At 41.4% G+C, this 21237-nt stretch overlaps 1 protein-coding gene and 1 pseudogene across 1 annotated transcript in view; both read left to right on the top strand.

The window, feature by feature from the left end:
• The window catches only part of FAM107B (family with sequence similarity 107 member B), a 200758-nt gene that overhangs the window by 61500 nt on the left and 118021 nt on the right, over positions 1-21237 (top strand). The window contains exon 2 of the mRNA XM_045858006.1: positions 13904-13964. Within this exon, the coding sequence (XP_045713962.1) occupies positions 13904-13964 (61 nt within the window). The remainder of the gene's footprint in view (positions 1-13903; positions 13965-21237) is intronic.
• Positions 10076-12322, top strand: LOC123831041 (annotated as a pseudogene).

Raw genomic sequence — 21237 nt, 5'->3', positions numbered from 1 at the left:
TGACTTCTGTATGTTTCTGCATAGCCTCATGTGCTAAATGATCTCTCCAGGTTGGGTCTCTATCTAAGATCTATAACTCTATGAACTACTTCTATTTATATTGCTCATAAAAGTTAAGGACCATATATTTTATTCTCACTTGGCACATAAAGGATCAGAGAGGTTAATTTCATCACTTAGGCCCATACAAGAAGACAACATTCATTCTGAAACCAGGATTGGGGTATTTGAATCTCGGGGACCCTTTGTCTCACCTTTTGTTGATCAGTTACATACATCAAAGGTGGGGTGAAAATTTATCATCTAAATTGACACTTTTGAGAGCGAAAGGGGGCATGATTAATAATCATTTGGGACATCGGGCATAAACCATGATATATGGGTATTTTAGGTGTGGGGGAAAAGCAGGATATATTTTTTATAAGAGCATCAACAGGTCTTAAACTTAAATTCTTCAAAATCTATGGGGTACTTTAAATTTACAAGCATTTGCATTGCTTGCCTCTTATAAAATCCACCTGCGTGGCTAGGTTGGCTGCCCTTGTACCTAAAAGAGTGTGTGTTGAAGCTGCCCACCCCTACCCCAGTGTGACTAATCACAAGTAGAACAGCCTTAAATTTCAAACGTGTCCCTTACCACCACTCCTGTTATCACTTTAATCCCCACTACCTCCCCAAAGCAATAATTATTTGATTGTTCAAAGGGAGTCAGAGCCTCCACAGAAACAAACTTTTGGTGTGGCCTTGGGGTACACCTTGTTTGGTGTACCTCTGCCCTTCCTCCTAAGGATTCTTTGTAATCTTCCTAATCTAATCTGAGGAAATTGGTAGCTGAGGGCTAATTCTACCACATGGCATCAAAAGACTCCTGTGAAGTTGGTTCCTCAGCCAGTTTCTCACTGTGCGGATATAATAACAGAGAGTAAGCCAAAATTGCAGGATAGCCCCTTGCCTCCAAACCTGTAATTGTCTCATTGACCAAACACCCTCCAGTCTTGGCTGTGAATTGTCTATTCCTGGAAGAGACACTGCAGCAGAGCAGTTAAGAGCAATGGACTTTGAATATAGGCCTGGGTTAGCAGACACTGACAACTACTACTAACTGCTGAGCATTTAAAGCCTCAGTTTTCTGCAAAATGAGGAAAACCATGCATGTTTTATAGAAATTTTCATGAAGAATAAACTCAACATTGTATGTGAAGCTCTCAGTTCACTGCCTGGTCCATCATGAGCCTTCATTATCACTGTCGATGCCTTTGCCCCAAAGCAGCCGACTCAGTGGTCAGTGGGCAAGCAGGGAGCTGTGCCCAGAGCATAACCTGCAGAATGTAGAGCTCTTACTTGATTGTGACTAGGACTTTCTCCCCTTGCTTTTTTCTGTTAAAGACTTGGACTTTGGAGGACTAAGCTAAACAAGAGTATAAGCTAAGAGTACTCATTTTCCCTTTGCGCGTAACTATTGAAGTCATATTTTATGAACCCCAAATTAAAATATTTAGTCTGACCATAACAAATAATGTTGTAACTGATACCGTCTCATAAAATCCTGAAAGTGTAGTTCCCTTACCCATTGTACTTTTCACATAGTTGACCTTCATAAATGTCTATGGAATAAATGAATGAATCAATTGGACATTGTCACTACCATCACTGGCCCATGTGTGTGTGTGTGTGTGTGTGTGTGTATACACGCATATATATTTATATCATTTTTGCATCCTGTTCTTTATGCTATATTTGCTATTTGTTCTGTCAGTCAAGGTCCCAACAGGAAACAGATGGCCCTCACACTGGAATAATTCAAGGAGAGCTTAATAAAGCTACTGTTTACAAAAGTGTGGGTGGGATGGAGAAGAACTACAAGGGATACTCTGAACAGTAAAAGAGCTGTTACCACTCAGAGGCCCAAAGGGATGAGGGCGGGAGGAAGCCACAACAGGAATTTGGAAAAAAGAGCATTTCCTAAGAAGGCTGCCTCGATAGGAGAGTGGAATTAGGGCCTTGACCTCACTCTCCTCCCTCCTTCAGACCTCCTGCTCATTATTGCCATGGCTGATCCCAGTAGGAAGCCAGAAGCAAGAGGACCTATGATGTATTTATTAATGGGCAGGCTGAGAAGAAGGATGGGGTATGTAAAAGGTATTGGGACACAGCTACCTCTGAAATGCAAGGTACATTTTAAAGAGAAAATTAAAATGGAAAATCATTATCAGAAGTTGTGTTTCTTGAATCTGTTCCCTACGTAGAATACCCACCAGCCCCCCTTTCTTGGAACAGGGTGTTATCTCCCCTGAGAAGCCTTCCTTCTCAACTGTCAGCACCTGTAGGTGCCTGAGTGCCCTTCTCTTAACTCCCTCCTTGCACTCCTCACATTCTAATGATAGGTTCCCTCCTCTAGGTGCTCCTTGAGGGCCAGGACTGTGTTTTGGTCCTCATTTCTCCCACACACAGCCTAGCAACAGGCAGACACACAGTAGGTACTCAGTTACTGTTTGCTGAATGATTAAGTTTCTCATGAAAAGAAACCAGTCTTGCCATTTGTGGTGGTTTAATAGATTAAAGCCCCAAATCAACCCCGTCCCCAGTAAGAATATCTCTTCTTCCCCAGAAGAGGAGGCAAGAGAAGGCCCACAGAAAGAGGTGAGCAAGTCCTGGGGAGACTGCACATCTGGAGTGTGTCAACGGTTGCTGTGGGAAGCAGTGGGCCAGCAGAAAGGTGGGTGCAGTGGGCTCAGACTATGGAGCAGTGTCTGGGAAAAGGCAACTTCGTTCATTAATTCCTTATACAGGAACCTTGGGCATCACTTAAGTTAACACTCGGTTATTCAGTAACTACTCTTCTCTTTCTGGAAGCTCTGACAAAAAGAGGTTCTGAAATCAACAGCATGCGTCCTGATAGGAAGGGCAAAGACATTGACAGCGGCTTGGAGGCTGAGCGACAGAAAAATCTCTTTACCAGACTTCTTCATTGTTGTTCAGGTTACTTTTGGTACTCTGGTGTTTGCATCTGTGTTTGTGTATGTGCATGCATAAACGTGTGCTTATATGTGCATGCATGTTTAATTGTATGTGTGTGTTTGTGTGTGTATTTGTGCCTCTGTGTGTATGTGTTTGTATAGTTGTGTGTTTGAGTATGTGTGTGTTTGTGCTTTTGTGTGTTATGTGTGTGTATGTATTTATGTATGTGCTTGTTTGTGTATATGTGTGTATAAGTTACTCTGACCCTTATAATCTGGGAGTGAGTGGTTCTATCAGGCTCCATCCAGAAGTAATAATTGGGCAGAGAAGCATTTATAGGCAGAGTGGGAATGAAATGGCAGAAGATCACTCTCGACAGCACTTTTCATTATGACCTGCCTCCCCTCCCACACTGTCCCAGCCCCCAGCACACACACCTAATTGTTTGCATGGGAGGTTAGCCTCCAAACTGTAAATACTTGCTAAGTGATCACTGTGTGTAAGGTGACAGGATTCTAGTCATTGTGTTGATTTTGTATTGAATGGGTTCTACTGAAGTGAAAAGATAAATACTGACCTTTATAAGGATCTTTTTGCAAATAACAAGAATGTTGTCTGTTATTTAGAAAAGCTCGGGTGCTTTTTCTGCTCTCTCCCTTATTTGAGCTGGAAACATGGCCATGACATTGCAAAGGGCTGCTGCTCTCTCCATTTTGTTAAGGAGAAAATAAAGCCCAGGCGTTATGAACTTGGTCCGGTTCCCATAATTATATGGGTTGGAAGATGGTTCTTCTGACTCATTGTCATTAGATATCATTGCCCTTCTAAAGTGTTGTTAACAAGAATTAGTGAAAGGACATTATTTTTAATTGTTTTATTTGTAACACAGCCTGAAATATGAAGGCCGTATACTGGCCCAGGGAAACCCTGAGTCCTCTCTGGCAGGCCTTCCAGGATTTTTGAGCATGAAGCTTCTGTGGGGGAAGTTCCTGAACAGCCATGATTAAGAGCCCACACAATTACATTCTCAAATGATGTTTTAAAAGTTCCTTTAAGAGGTATGCTTGGTCAGGACCCTGCATGTTGGTGGAATCTGGAAGAGGGCAGGACAGCATTGAACAACTCCAGTTCAGCACTTTTTTTTCCAGGATGGATCCAGACAATATTTTAAGTTTGTTTGGGCAATTAATAAATACTGTATTTTTAGGACTATAAGATGCACCTAGGTTTTAGAGGAGGAAAATAGGAAAACAATTTTGAAGCAAAAAATGTGGTAAAATATTTAATAATCTGTGTCCCCACTCCACCGCTGTCCCCCCACCCCACAGTGAGCCAGGTAAGCTACTTCGGACTATAAGATGCACCCCCACTTTCCTCTCATATTTGGGGGTGGAGTGCGTCTTATAGTCTGAAAAATGCAGTAGTACTTTATGTCAATTCAAGCTTGAAAAAAGAGGTTGAGTTTTAGAACTTGAGTCTCAAACTTCCTTTACCATAGCTTAGCTTTGGCTAGGACTAGGAATATTTAGGTATACAAAAAAAAAAAAAAAAAAATCCACCCTCCAATTTGCATTTATTCTGGAAAGTTCTACAGGAAACCAAAAGAGTTGTTGGGTATTACTGTCTAGGGGTGTAACTTCTGCTCATAGACATAATTCCAGCTTCCACAAATGTCATGGCTTAGAATAAGTTCTGAAAGGGAGACTGACTGATTAGGATATGGAAACCAGCCCTGAGAAGTCACCTCCAGAATTCTTCCAAAAGCTCTAAGAAGTGTCCACACTGGTGCTGTTTGGGTCTCTGACAGCATCTCTTATCTACCCCTACTTTTTGAGTGCTGGTAGAAGACTCCCTACTTTCTGGTCCCTCTTCCTGGACTCTGAAAAATGGACGGGAGCAAATTGAAGTGTTCCTTCAATGGCTAGTGAGCTGAGGGTCTGGCCTTGCCTTTCTTGATACTTGTGTGACTATAATTCCTCAAATTCCTCATGTGGAAAATGAGAGTGTAAAGTAAAAAGAAATTATATTATATTATATTATATTATATTATATTATATTATATTATAATTATCTCTGCCCCCAGTTCCTGATACAGGACTCCTGAAACCCTTGTAAATAGGGGTGCTAGGAGAATCATGGTTCTAATATTGGGTCCTTGGCCCAGTTCTTGACACAGAGCTCTTAAACCCTGTGATTTTATAAGTTGCAGGAGCATCTGACACAGGGATTCTAACTCCCTTGGAATTTCCTGGTTGATAGGAGTGTCTTGTTCTAATGAGGCAACTCTGTGTGGGCTTCTGGATTGGAGCACCCAAACCATGATCAGAAATACCAAGCCATGGTTAGAAGTTTGGAAATTTCCAAGCACCCCTCACCTGCCCAATTCACCAGAAAAAGAAGATGGGCTGGAAATGGAGATAATAATTGATTGTGCCTGCATTAGGAAGCCTCCATAATAATCCTAAAAGTATGGGTTTTATAAATCTTCAGACTTGGTGAACACGTCTACCCACCCCATCTCCAAGGGAACAGAAGCTCCTATATTTGGGACCCTTCCAGACCTCTCCCTATGCACCTTTTTATCTGGCTATTCATATATATCCTCAAAAATATCCTCAAAAATATCCTTTATAATAAATTGTCAAAGAAATTAAACTGTTTTCCTGGGTCCTAGGAGGTACTCTAGCACAATATCGAAATTGAGGAGGGGTCCAAGAGGACCTCCAATTTGTAACTAAGTCGGACAGAAGTTATGGATAACCTGGGGACCTACTACTTGTGATTGGCATCTAAAGCAGGGGCATGCTTATGGAACTGAGCCCTTAGCCTATGGGGTCATTGCTAACTATGGTTAGTGTCAGAACTGATTGAATTGTGGACACCTGGCTAATGTTGGAGAATTGTTATATCTGGGATAGAACCCCACACATCTGGTTTTATAAATGTGAGTATAGGAAAACAGTGCTTTTTTTTTTTTAAGACAGGGAGATGCCTGCTCTGCCCACCATGGAGAGTTATTGAAGAAATTAAATAAAACTATGTATTTGGAAGCACTTTATAAATTGAGAGGTACTAGGTAGATATGAGGTATTACTATTTTTGTGAACCAACATAGAGACAGAAATAAAGCTGGTACCCAAATTTCCAGCAAAAACTCTTGTTCTCTGGTTCTCAATCCTTTGATGTATGCACCAAAGGATGCATGAAGTCCTTTGGTGCATTGTCTCTGAAACCTGCATTGGCTTCCAGAGACATTTGGCTATGTGCCCTGCATAGCTTGAAGCCATGGGGTATGCATGCATAGTTTTCTGGAGCTTCAGTTTTATGCAAAAAAAAAAAAAAGATTTGAGGGAATTTTTTCTTTAAAACAGATATTCATTCAGCAAGTGTTTATAGAGTGCCTGTGGAGTATAAACTACAAGTAGCTGGAGAGCCATGATTCTCTCTCATCACTCATTCCAGATCTGTGCCACAAATCTTTACATGGGATATACAAGTATACTAATCTGCAGGAAATCAGTATCTTAGTCTGTTCAGGTTGCTATAACAAACTACCATAGACTGGGTGCCCTAAACAATAGTGGTTTATTTCTCACAGTCTAACAGTTAAGAAGCCCAAAATCAAGGTACTGGCAGATTTGACGTCTTGTGCAAATCTACTTCCCAGTTCATAGATGGCAGCTGTCCTCTTCCTGTGTCCTCACATGGGGGAAGGGGAGAGGGAACTCTCTTGGGACTCTTTTATAAGGGTGCTAATCCCTTTCATGAGGGCTCCACCTTTATGACCCAATCACCCCAACAGCTATACCTCCTAACCCCATCACCTTGGAGATCAGGATTTCAACATATGACTTTTGGAGAGACACAAACGCTCAGACCATAGCAATCAAGATGGGCACCAGTCTTACCCTTTCCATTCTCCAGTAGTTTGAGAGTTTATTTTAATTTGAATATTTTTGCAATCATTATGTAACTCTAAACTTAGGGCCAGCATGCTGAATTACAGCCCTAAAGATTGTGTCAAACTTTCCTACGTTCTTGGTTCTGAAATTTCCACGTGATAAGTGTTGTTTTGTTCTGTGGTTTTCTTGGCCTGGGACTCTCTAAACCTCAAAACACACAATGGTCTGTCTTTATAATGGCCTTCCCTAGCTCCAAGGAGCAATCACTCATTCCTCTGTAAAACTATATGGTCTATGCTCTTCCTTACCCAGAGTTCTTTTCAGTTAGTCCTTTCGCTAAATATAGCTATTTAATAAGTAACTGTCCTTCCACTTAAGGTTAAATTTTCTATAAATAACACCAGCGAGAAGCAAATATGGGCTCACTCTGACCGAGGCAGATGGTGTGAGTCTTGCCCCACTTGAAAGCATGCACACTTAATGAAGTCTTCACCCCTGCAGAGCTCCTTCTGTAAAATGGGGTCACAAATATCAATATTGAGTAGCTGTGACAATGCTTTTCAGTCCTTTTCACAGGAGTACTCTGTATCAGGGACCCCACATCCAGACTTCCTCAACATTCCATGGTCATCCTTAACATTTATACCTGTTCTGCATACTCTTCCACAATGAACTCAAATTTGTTTAAATATACAAACCACATTTTCCCTCCAATATCTATGAGTAAAATTGATGCTCCAAAGAGAGGCTTTCCATTCCTCTAGCATATGACAGCGTATTTCCAGGAGGTACCCATCCTTTAGAAGTGTGGTTGATCAGATGATACTCAGGACTGAAAATATTCAGCAGGTGTGCATTAGTAAGAACACATTGGCTGTTAAAATATTGAAACACCTTTGTATTGATTGGTAAATAACTGTTCCCCAAGCCCTTGAATGGTGTCCCTGTTCCACATTATCCCCCCTTCAGATCCCTGAACTAAAGTGTTAAGACCTGTACCCCAGGGACCTCCAGGACTCTTCCTATTCCGAGTACCTGGTGGTCTGTAACATCCATGCTGTTAAATATTTTGAATATCACTCCATGTTATATGTAACATAGATGAAGCTCCTACCACATACTAGGCACTAAATAGTCAGCAGGAATTTCTATTCTTGTGGTTTTGCAGAATTCAGTCTACCTAGGCGTATATATTTTGGACAGTACTGTAGCCAGTATCCCTTCCTGCCTCTTCCTGCCTAGCTTTGGGACACAGACTTTTTTCCGTTAGGGACCTGAAACTTTCCTATTCTTTGAGATTCTGGTGAGGTTTCCAATTGCAACATTCTCTGTCCAGTGGCTCTTAGGATGGGCAGTGATGTAGGTTTGGAAAATTATAGTCCCCATTTCCTCACCAACATGTGCCTGTGACTAGGGGTAAGTATGTGACTCATGATGGACCAGTCAGAGTCTTCCGCTAGAAGTCTGGATTATGAATGAAGGGACTGAGGTGCTCTTTATCCCTTTGGAAGATGCTCTCTGTGTACTGGGGTTCAGAGATACTTCTCTGATATCTCACTGAGCTGAGAGGATGTGGCTTCAGAATTTTTAGTGGCCTTGACCATGCCATGAAAAAGCAAACTGAGAAGTGATAAACTCACCGAAACACACAAGTGGAGATATTGAGAAAAGGAGAGGCCTTGGATGGTAGTGTATGAATATGAGACCCAATTTCCATCCTTTACAATAGTGATTCTCAACGCTGGGTGTGCATCAGTACTGCTGGGAGAGCTAATAAGGAATCCAGAGGCCCAGGCTTGTTGAAATAGGAAAGGGCATGGTTCTCTGTATTTCTGCCACATCCTCCAGGTGATTTGGATACACACCCAGGTTTAAGAACTACAGCTTTACAAGTACGAGATTGATGCCTCTCCTCTTTTGCTGTAGTTTCTTAGGTTTGCTACAAGCAGAGAAGAAGAATAGCACTTAGCGCTCTATGGCACCACATAGGCAGTGAATGAAGCAAACCTCTGGGCAAGGCCCAGTCTCCCCAGTCTTGAGTAGTTTGGCGAATTGCAGTTTTTGCTCATGAAGCATACATAGATCCTCGATGAACTCAGAGGGGGCCAGGGTGAGGTGCTGAAGTGGATAAGGCAGGAGTGACACCTTCCATCTTTTGGGGCTCCCCTGCATCTACAGTTATCTGATAGGCTTTCCCTGCCGTGCCTCAGTCACCCTGTGAATCCCTAGTGAAGTCCGAGACCTAAATGTCTCCCTTGCTCCTGTCTTCTGCTCCTGACCTCCCTGGTGTCTTTTCTTTGCATCCCTGTGAGGGGCGTCATGCCTCCTTCTCTAGGACCTGTGAGTACAACAAACTTTGTTTTTTCCTGAACCTCTTCCCTGTCTCTCCCAGTGAGGGCCACACCTCACTTACCGTCTCTTAAAGTATATAAATCACGTGGCCTCTCAATAAAACACCTTGGAATTAGTCCTCAGAAACAGATGAAAAGTCCAATTATCTGCCAAATTTTAATGGCAGCTCCTCAGTGCATCATTCCTGTCACCTTCCATTTAATTAGGTTGTGAAGTACATGATGGTGTGTGAGGTCCAGAAGTCAATAATCAAATTCTACTCCAGGCTTTGCAGAGCTAAAATACCAGCTGGAATCCTCTCCATCAGATGTGACAGAAAACCTGATAGAAATGGTTTTGATTTTAAAAAATCAATGTAGATTTAAAAAATTAAAAGGAACATAATTTCTGACAGGCTGAAAAGTCCAGGGTTAACTTGCTTCAGGCATGGCTGGTTTGGGGGCTCAAATTATATCACGGGGAATTTGTATCATCAGTCTCTCTCTTGGTTCCGCCTCACTTCGTGTGGACTTTTGTCTCAGCCTCAAGTGACAGCAGCAGTTCCAATGTTCACAGTTCTGCCAGGTTTCAGGATCAGTGGGTAAAAGTAAAAGTCGTATTCCCATAAGTTCAGGGAGTATCTCTCACTAGCCCTGACTGGGCCACATAACCACTGTGAACCAATCACAGGGAAATGAAGTGGACTAACAGGCACAGCCCTGTGTCACGTGACTACTCTAAATCTCAGGGAAAATTGCAGTGGATTGATAAACATAGCTCTGGGTCACATGACCATCCTGTACCAGTCACAGGGAAATGCACTGGACTGATGGGCCCAGCCCTCAGTCACATGTGTGGTGGATGAGGACGGCCCTGTGCGGAGTATGGGGTTGGTTTTATAAAAATCACAATTCAGTAAGAGTGGGAAAGAGTGACTTAAAGAGGAAATCAGGACACACTTACTAGACAGAGTGTGCGAATGCCAGGCAGCAAAATCAACAGATGGCTGCTACAGTTGGACTATTGTCGTTTAATTCTAGCTCTGCTGGGAAAAAGCCAGTAAGAACAAATTCAGCAAATCACAGACTTGCACTAAAGAGCACAAACACAAGAATCTAAGGAGCTCAGCCTTTTTTCACCAACTACAGCATAGTTTATACTATCGAAGACAGATGCTTATTTATTCTATTCTGAGAGCTCTCCAGTCAAAAGTATTCCAAATATCCTTCCATCTGCAGATCATTCCAGGGCTTTGCAAATTTTACTAGTTTATGAGAAAGTTGGAGGAGGAGGAGCAATTTAAAATGAAGTAATAAATATGTTTGGAGGAAAGCTAAAGGGCTGAGTTATTTCACCATTCTGGAATTCAGAGCAATAAAAAAGTAAACAGTCTTACTGGCTCGAAGGAGAATCCTTTAAACTATGAAACAACTTTATTTGGGTTGTCTTGGCATCTCAAGAGACTTTCTCTGTGGTTGTATTATAAAATAGGTCCTCATGTTTTTATTGTACACTGTCTTGTTGGGCCTTATGAAACAAGAAATTATTGCTCCATTTAGTTGCTGGGTGATGGGGGTCTTTAAAAAACCATTTACATGTCTTTTGATATAGTGTTAATTCACATTAATACTTTACCCCATTACTCTTCACAAATGTAATTTTGAAAGCAATTTTTATTAAAACTTCTTATAACACATAAATTCAAGATAATTGAACTGAAGGCTTATTTACCCCAAATTACCCATGAGAGTGCTATTTCATGGATTTTAAAAGCAGGACAATTTTTTGGAACTGGTCCCTGATGATGAACATTTGAAGTTGATTTTTGATCTCTAGGGAAAAAAATATTTGTTCCCATACAGGTGAAATCAATTCCCTTATGAGTGGCTACTGATGGTGACTTAAGGAAACTAATCTTTATAAATTGAAAAGAACATTTTTTTTTCAAATCTTATAACCAGCCTTGAGAGACAGTGGATTCTCATCACCAGCGATGAGATATGGCCCAGCAACTGCCAACTTGCATCAGTGATTGAGTTCCATTGCTCCACTCTAGCTGCAGAGTACCTTCAGGTATCATTCATGGAACCGTACCCATATGGTTTATTATGGTCCAGAACACCTTTGATCAGACTATGCACATGGGAAGTGTGCTGCTTAGCAAGGAAGCTGAGAAGGCAATTACCTGCAGTATAATTCAGAGGATGCTGGAAGGGATTCTGCCTAAAGATTAAGGTCCCACAGAAATAGCCCCAGAACAGGCACTCAACAAATATTTACTCAATGAAAGGAAAAATAAATGAAGGAATCGGCATAAAGCCATCTTGCAGACAAAACTAGAAAAGTACCATGTAGACGTCCCTCTTGATTTATCTCCCTCAGTCCTAGCTGGGTCTGCTTGTATATTAATGCTAATTAATGCTACAGCAGTTACAATTGTCTTTAAAGAATATCATACCAGGACTCAGAGAATATGCTTACCCCCTTTCCTAGAGGTAAAAATGATTGTGTGGCATCAGGTCTTTCTTGTCTGGCCCACAACCCCAGCATGGTCCTTGCTGGTTAGTATTGCCCCTTTTACTTCCGCTTGGCCCCAGCTAGGTTCTTGCCATCTCCTTCCATATGCCCATTAACTCCTGCAAGTGCTTCCAAGGGGAGATCCTCAAGGACCTGCTGGTGACCTGTACACCCACCTCAAGATCACAGATTCTGCCACCAGCTTCTATACTAAAAGGAGGTTACAGCCAGGGGGAAATTTGCCTTTACCACTAAAGATTATAACATGGAAGTGCACTTTGAGAGCAAGGGAGCAGGACAGATACCTTATCAACTCATGACCCTAGGCATGAAGCATGGAGTGGAGGCAAAAAATTATGAAGTGATCACAAAAGTTGAGAAGCTCAAACATTTAGAGGCAGAGGTATAACACACAGAGAAATTTCAGAGTCTATTGTTAATGATTTTGCCTATGTCAAAAAGCCAGAGAAGAAGATACATGATACCAGTGGGTCAACACTCGGGGCCTGTACTTCAGTAGTGTCTTTTCAATGTTCTGCCTCATTGGACTAGCCACTTGGAAGGCCTTATTTTACCTTCATTTCTCTTTCAAGGGCAAGAAGTTGACTGAGTAATAAGGCCTACTCTCCACACACCGCCCCCCCCACCCCACCCTGCTTCTATTCCAGCCAGTAAAACATCACTGGGAGGTGCCTGGCCCACCAACAGCACCATCGAGGCCCGTTGGGACTTGACAGAACTGATTTCTCTTGGTGTGGGAGGACACGGGTTACCTGCTACCTACACCCAATAAGTTGATGAGAGACTTCTTTTTAACTTGATAAAATTTGGACTGGTTTTGCAACAATATGACTGTCATTAGACTCACCTATGACAAAAAATAAGGGTTACTTAGATAATGCTGGAGCCAGCATCTGCACTGAGTTTCCTCATGTGGTCTGGCCGAACCATGTTTTCTTTCCTTCTCCCACCTGCTCACCGGCTTGGGCTTCCCTCTCTAGTTTCTTTTCCAGGGTTTGTGTGACCGTGGGGAACTTGTTTCATTCAGACTGCCCTCTTTGGATTTCTGCATGGAAACATCCTTAGCTTTATCTTAACTCTCAGCTGAAAAGTTTCAGTAGCTTCTGGTGGTATCTTTTCACAATTTTATGTCTCTTAAAAGAGTGACGGATGTAACACCTCATAGAAATGAGCTTTGAACTACGGATAGCTCTTTAAGGAAAATTCTGTTTTAGAGAAATTAAAATATTTGTGCTCAAGTGCTTGAACTTTTTTCTTTTGGGGTATTTATGTGTATTTAGTTCTATGCAATTTTCTCACATGTGTAGACTCATGTGATGACCACTGCAAAATGCAGAACAGTTTCATCACGCAGGTCCCTTGTGCTCCCCTTTTATAGCCACAGCCACCTGCCTTCCTTGCCCCCAAACCTTGACCTCTAGCAACCACTAATTTGTCCTCTTTCTCTAATTTTGTCATTTCAAAACTGCTGTATAAATGGAACCATATAGTATGTAACCCTTTGAGATTAACTTTTTTCACTCAGCATAATGCCCTTGGAACCCATCCAAGTTGCTGCATATGTCAATAGTTTGTTCCTTTTTATTGCTCAGCAGCATGTCCTGGTGTGGATGTGCCACAGGTTGCTTGACCATCCGCCCACTGAAGGACACTGGGGTCATTTTCAGTTTTTGGCCATTACTAATAAAACTGCTGTGAACATTCAAAAAAATAATTGTGAACAGTGATAGCATTTTCAAAAGTACATGAAATCAGGCTTTGAATTATAAAAACTAAAACATGATTCTCTTGTGTTGTACCACACTGGCAGAATTGCTATCTTATGGAGAGACTCATCCCTAGTATGTCTAAGTAATTGCTGCCCCCAGATGTATTAGTCAGAGAGGCCCCTCAGTTGTACTACTCAGGGGCAGCGTTTATAGACGGAACCATGTAGGGAGTACCCTGTAGTTTGTAATGCAGGGCCCCCATATTTGTTTACTCAGCATCTACGGTTGCATTGTTGCTTCTCCAAAGTCTCAGTTTTAAAAGGGCTTGGTATAACGTTTTCAGATCTTGATCTCATATTAATCAGATTTGCAAAAATGTTGCTGTAAGGAATGCATTATTTTGATTTTCTCCTTGTTTTTGTTTTTTGTTTGTTTGTTTTTTTGGTTTGTGGGGCTGGAACTCAGGAAGAAGAGGAATCCCAAGAAGCGCCTAGATGCCTCCAGCTGGAAGAGAAGACGACATCAGGTAGAGCACATTCTGTGTGATGCATTTTCCCCTGGGCTGCTTTTGCGGACTGCAGGCTCACAGCTTTCAGATTGCAACAGAAAATCTGTATGTTCCACACAATTGGAAACATGACTAGAAATGTCACTTGTGATGTATTCCAGGCATGACATCTGGACAATCTGGTCATGATGTAGAAAATAGCTTCTTCTCTCCTTCTTTTTCTTTTATTGATTACTGTTTTTGATGCATAAATACTTGCAGTGAAGTACATGATAATAATGATGAAGAAATTTCAAATCAGTAATACTAAAATAAGTAGCATAGTTATTCAATAAAATGTTTATGCTTATCTTGGAAAATGTTATTTAGATGCATTTGCTAGTGTTTTTTTATGTTTGTATATAGTTCAATGTGCAGCTTTGCCAAAGATATTTACCACATAATAGGACTTCTATACAATAATATGGAAAGAAACAAATGGTGAGAAATTCATAATTTAGTTTCTGACTATCATCAGTACTGATAATGAGATGTAATAGTAATAAAAATAAACATTAGTTGAATGGACCTAAAAGGAATAAAAGCTAAATCTTAATACTGCCAACTTCAATTTACCAATGGTTTTTTTTTTGTTTGGTATTTTACATGATTAAAGGTTAGCAGAGGGCTCCAGATGTGTTAGCTGCTGGCAGAGGCTCATGTTCCGATAATTAAATGGAAATCAGAGAACAGAATTAAGAAAATGCAAATGGTAATGAGGAGAACATGCCAAGTGAAGGGAAAGATGGTACCTTCCTCTGGTATAGATGGAGGAGAGAGAATCAGCAATTAACCAGCTCAGTCATCTCCCTCTGCATGCCTCCCGGTGTCTACCCCCACCAATGACAAAAATTGCGTTAGCGTAGTACCTCCTTCTAGGACATTCTCCCCTCACAGAACCTTGTGTGACTGGCTCCCTGCATCAATCAGGTCTCAGCTGAAAGATTCAGTGCCCTAGGCCACCTTATCATTCCTCCAAACCACTCTTTATCCCATTGCCCATTTTAATTTTTTTCATAATTCCTGTTATGATACAAAATAATCTTTATGTTGTTTGGTTTATCTACTTAATGTTCCCTAGAGAGTAAGAGCTTACCTTTTTTTTTTAAATAAAAGATCTTATTTATTTATTTTTTTAGCGAGAGGGGATGGGAGGGAGACAGATAGGAAGAGAAACATCCTTGTGAGAGGAACATTAATTGGCTGGCTCTTACATATGCCCTATTTGGGGGCTGAACCTGAAACCTAGGCCTGAGCTCTGACTGGGAATTGAACTGGCAACCTTTCGCTATGCAGGATGACACCCAACCAACTGAGCCACACCAGTCAGGGCTCACCTGCTTGTTTAATGGTATCCCAGCATGCTGGACAGTGCCTGGCACATAGTAATCAGTCACTAATTTCTTACTGAGGCCCTCATGTCTACTATGTGAGAGGCATTCTTTTTGCCTGTAATGGAGATGCAGATGGGGTGGGCTTGATGTGAGCCAACTCCATGCCTATTTTGGATTTCTGGGGTATAAAAGAGAATATGACATGATTCTTGACCTCTGGGAAACCATGTCTAAGAGGCAGATGAAGTTAGCACATGAGAAATAACTTAAAAAGGCTGACCCAATTAAATCTTTACTGGAAGCACTGAGGAAGGGGCAAATACCGTTGCACTGGGGAAGTAGCATCTAAGAAGTCCCCTGGGGTTACATTTGCAAAAGTGTTCTTGGACCGCATTTTGGAGTTTGAAGGGAAGTATTGGAGAACAGAGTTGGAGTTTGCTGTTATAGCCCTGAAAACTGTCCTGAGTGCCCCTTTTTGCACACTTACTACTGATCTTAAGTTCCCCAGCTAGAGAAGAAGGCTGGAGTGACAGCCAGTACTGGCTCAGTGCAAATGGGCCAACCAAGAGATTTTGTTTCTCAGCTGCTGTTATAAGCTATATTATTTTCATTCTTGGTATAGTGTCCACTATATACAGAGGACATTTGTTCACATCCAGAGCCTTGATCACTCCATGTGTTGTGTAGGAGCCACTACTCATGGAGACTTTTCTAAGACCAGTTGATTTCAGTGAGTTCTACTGTGACATCTCAGGGTCAGAAATCAGAGACTCCAGTTTCACAGGCCTGCTGGTTCCTAGGTCATTGGAGCCTCAGCATGCTTTACTAGAAATCTAGTGTAGGGCTAAAGATTTCCCTCAGCTAATACATGTAGAGTCAGTGATTTCCATGGAACATCATCCCACAGAACAAGAGGAACACAGTTGAGTTAGAAATCTATAATCCTAGTTTCTTTGTGACCAGATTATATAGTTTTTAGATTTTGGATTACAAATAAATGGATCATTTCCCTGTTTTCTTAAAAAAAGAAAAACACCTAATAACCCCATTCTCTAACTAGAATGTCATGCAGAAAATGCAATGTTTTTCACCATTTCCTAAAAAATACTTGTGTCCACTGACTTTGGGGCTTGCTGTAGAGCCCTTCTTCTTTCCTCAGGATTTACTCCAAATGTGTGTTTTTATAATGTGGCTTTACGGGACTGTGTCACCGGTCTTAGTCCATTCAATGCAAATCTACTTACTTAGCCATTATTTGAAATCCTGTTTGGTATAACTTGTGTCTGCTAGATTATTTGAAAAGTATGAACATGTAACATATTGACTCAGAAATGTTTACTGAATGTCTACTATATGCTACGTCCTGTGCTGGGAACTGTGCAATGTTTAGAGTGGTAAATAGAACAGACACAACTCCATGCTTCCTGGAGCTTATGGGAAAGTGAGAAATGCAGCCATTATACATATAAAAAATGTGAATTAGAGAGAAATTGTAGCCTTTAAACAAGTAAAATGTAAGTTACAGATAAGGCAGGTTTCACAGAGCTTGTAGTGAAATAGGGCCAATAAAACATGGACACAGAAAGGTAGGATACAGTACAGGTTAAAAGAAAGATAGGAGGGGGGTGGGAGTGCTAAAGAGGTGGGAGAAATTGCATTTGGGGGGTCTAGGAAGTTATCCGAGAAATTGTGGCATGAGCTGACTTTTGAAGGATAGATATGAAATCCATTTGTGAAAGGAGACACATTAGCCAGGGTATTTATAAAGTGAAAACCAAATACTGTTACTCATAGGTATACAAAGTGATACCTATTTGGAGTTCCACCCATTTTTTGTTGGTGACTTAATCCTAAGGCATCTGTCACTTTATGTTGAGGTCTATAATTTATACCTGTAGGGCCCACCCAGGGGATAATAACAGGTTGATTAGGAGGAATGCATTAAACTTCACCACCCTCATTACCTGTTTTTTTTCCTCTAATAATTCAGTGTCTATGCATATTTGAGGGTCGTTGGTTTTTTGTTTTTGTTTTTGTTTTTTTTTGTAAGTGGCCTGCCTATAATAGGCAGAAGCCTAATGCTTACTCAGAATCAGATGGTGATTGTTCTTGACTTCATGGACATATTAACTGAGTGGATAGGATAGCCCATTTATAATAAGTCCTTTTTAATATGATGCCATGTGGGTTGCCATCAGCTGGTGCTCCATCTCTGTAAGACCAGTGCAGGGCAGCTTCAGCAGATGGATGAAGTGTACCTTTGCCTCCAGCCTGCCCTCTTAGTACCCTGCCCCTCCTCAGTGGGATTCCCTCCTCACTATTTCTGGTCCCCAGTTTCTCTCCATCAGAAGGACATGCAATCAGCACATGTTAATTAACACCACTGTGTTGCCTCTTCTTCAGCCTATTGGTATTTTAAGTTGTAAATCTACCTACAGAACGGAAAAATTTGGTAGCTGCTAAAGGGATCTGAAACATCAGCAAACAGGTAAAGAAGGTGGAGCAGGGGCATGTCTGGTTACAATCACAATGCATGGTTAGCCACTATCTTGACCTGAACCTAGCAAGGCCCTGAATTATGGGGACAGTCAACGAAGTTCCCATCAGACTGTGTGTTTCTAAGAACCTGTGTCTGTTCACATGACGTCATATCCTTTACCAAAAGGTGGTATTTTAAAGATGCAGTGCATCTGGTGTAACATTCAATGTAAAAATAAAGAAATGGATTAAAAACTGAACCTGGGCTATGCATGAGGTAGAGGAACAATGAGGTAATGGATCCATGAAAAATGGCGATGCAAGTGGAGGTACTGCAGAAGAAAGATGTCTATGCTTCAGACTTCTTTTGATGTGGCAGAAGAAAGATGTCCATGCTTCAGACTTCCTTTGATGTGACCATGATGTTGTTTGTATAATAGAGAAAAAGCAAAGACACTTTACTAATAGTTACAAGGAAGAGGTTATGATTCCAAACAGAGAGAACAGTATGTGAGTAAGAAGGCACGATTTGGAGCCTGTTACCATAGCCCTCTGAGGATAACCCAGTTATTAGAAGCAGCTGACGTGTTCTCGTGTGGGTTGATGCCTGATTTTTCAGTTACTGCTGTATCGAAGTGGTAAGACTGTCTGGTCCTCGTGGCTCCTGTCCCCACCTCCTCTCTGGTCTTTCTTTCCATAGGTAGTCAGTCTCTCTTTCTTTTTTGCCTTTCCATGGAATGTGTTCCTTTTCCAGACTCTTCTACAGTTGCTCTGGTTTTTATTTTAGAGAAGAAGTTTTATTATGAGTCTTCATTGGATTTCTTTCTATTCAACTGAAAGGCCCTTGGAACAAACATACATACATACAACAGCTTATGAAACCATCACATCGAATAAGATTAAAACTGAACATTCTTTCTTAGTACAGAAACTGAGGTTTATAGACCACATAAAGAAACTATAGATGTTGTCTTTACCATTCTTATTTGTAGCCAAATGAGTGGAAATGTCATACCACTTTCCCAGGGAGAGATGGGGATGAGCAACCTTTCAGAGGTGTCACATCATGTCTTAACTTGTTCATTTATTCCCTTGCAGGCAGGAAGACCAACGAATGGGCCAGTTATGCTTTCTGGAGAAAATTCTTTTTAAAAATGAATTGTGCCCTTTCTGGTGCCTTTTTTAAAAAAGTAAAACATATTTTTAAAGTGTTGGTTGGCTCTTGCCATTTTTCTTGCCCATGCATTGTTTTAGAAGCAGGTCAAGTATTTTTGAATGCTGAAACAACCTTAAATGTGTTGAAAATTCAAGATTTTACAGAATCCTTATTATCTTTTGGGTTGCACTCAACTTGTGCGGTCAAGACTTTAAGATTGGCCCTGGCTGGTGTGGCTCAGTGGGTTGAGTGCCGGCCTGTGAACCAAAAGGTTTCCATTTTGATTCCCAGTCAGGGCACATGCCTGGCTTGTGGGCCAGGTCCCCCGTGGGGAGCATGTGAGAGGCAACCGCACACTATTGATGTTTCTCTCCCTCTCTTTTTCCCTCCCATCCCCTCTCTCTAAAAATAAATAAATAAAATCTTTAAAAAAAGACTCCAATATTGTGCCATTTTGATCAAAAGAGGGGAGAATCCTATAAGTTGAACCCTTTTTGTGACAGTGAAGGAGTTTCATTAGAATATTCTCTTTCTGCTAAAGGTCACCCGGGGCTGAGCCGGGCCCTGCACACTCTCAGGGTTGGCTGTTTGTGTCTTCTGCATTTAGTCAAGTTTTCATTTCCTGTGGCTTGTAGGTTTTTCAAGTGTGAAGTAATGAACCTCAAACGGTTAAAATTCTTCAACTAAAAATGGATTCAGTGAGGAAAAATATATGTATTTTTGTAACCCTTATGCGGAAGTGAGACCAGGGTTGCCATGAGCAGCATGGCGTTACTATGTGTGAGGCCAGCTGTGGGCACTCAGAGGTCAGACTTTCTGGACCGGAGCCTTGGGAGGTGACCAAATGAGACCCATTCTCTGATAACTCAGACAAAGTGTCTGCTTTTACTTTCATATCACAGAAAAGTCAAAATGAGGTTTCTGGCCCAAACAGCTGTATTTTAGTCACACCCTGCTCTGCTTGTGCATAAAAGTTATCTTCTTTACTGATTTTTCTGAGGCTCTAGCCAAAGAATGAATAGAAAACTGTTCAGGTAGGAAAGTTAGAAAACAGAAGGGTGGTATACTTCCTTTTTCCTAAAGTATTTTCTTCCCATTCCCTTAACCTTGGAACAGACAGTCTGAGGGTTCCGGGAGGTCTTCTACCGGAGACAGCGTCACTAGGTTGTAGATGGCTTTCAGCTAAGACCTGATCACTCAATTCCTGTGTGGGATGTTCGGTCTGCAAGGCGCACATCCCCACCTCCTGCTGGGCCTCTGCTCTTGGGAAGGCTTTTCCTGACCACCTTGAGCAGAACTGTAACTTTGCCATCATCTCCTAACTCCTTGGCCGCCTTGCTTGCTGTCTGCAAACCACTTCTCACTCTCTGACACTTCATCTTTTTCACTTGCTCTTTGGTGTCTTCCCTTCCAGAACATAAGCTCCATGAAGGCTCCATGATGTTTAAACCTTCTATGTGCTGCTGCTGTTGCTGCTGCTGCTGCTGCTGCTGCTGCTTACAGAATGAATGCCTAGTACAGAGCCTGACTTATGGGCCACTCAATCAGCGTTTGTTGGATGAAAAATTAATGCTTGCTCTTTCCTATTAAACTCTTGCTGAAGCAATTAGATTGATCAGAAACTGAACACGGAGTGTCTCCTATTTGTTTTTCCCTCAGCTCCTAGCACAATGCCTGAAATGTGGAAGAACTCAAAATAAATGGTTGTTTCAGTAAATTATACATGCACGGACGAATGATTGAGTCTGGTTTACAACACAACTTTTGATATGAAAACTGCTATTTAATTGAGGGAGGATTTAATAAACATGAAGTGAAGCATGCTAATCCACAGGGTAGGTGAAGATGTGATGACTTGTTTTCCCTTTCAAGGTACCAAATGTACTTCCTTTAACCTGAGTTTTTCTTCTTTCCAGTCCCTTAACAGTAGAACAGTCTGAGGTTTTCCTGGGAGGCCTTTTATTATAGAAAATGCTAGTGGGGTTGTAGATGACTTTCAGCAGAGTTCTGACCCTTAAATCCCTTTATGGGACTTAGCTCTTATAATTTTATTTTAGTTGAAGGAATCCTACTATTTTGTCTCAACTTCAAATGATGCCGATTGGGGGTTTGCTATCACATACATTCTTCCCAAAGAAGGAAGGCAGCAACATACTTGCTGTAAGAGGTTTACTAGAGGAACACAGACCTTGAAGGTAATATATTCCTTATTCCAAGAATAAGACACCACTGGGCAGGAGGCCATGGGTGCTATATTCATCAAGAGCAAGATGTTTTCAGAATT

Source organism: Phyllostomus hastatus, unplaced genomic scaffold (genome assembly GCF_019186645.2).
Source record: "Phyllostomus hastatus isolate PE091 unplaced genomic scaffold, TTU_PhHast_1.1 phas_scaffold_1674, whole genome shotgun sequence".
Lineage (NCBI taxonomy): Eukaryota > Metazoa > Chordata > Mammalia > Chiroptera > Phyllostomidae > Phyllostomus > Phyllostomus hastatus.
This window is presented reverse-complemented; position numbering and strand designations above follow the sequence as displayed.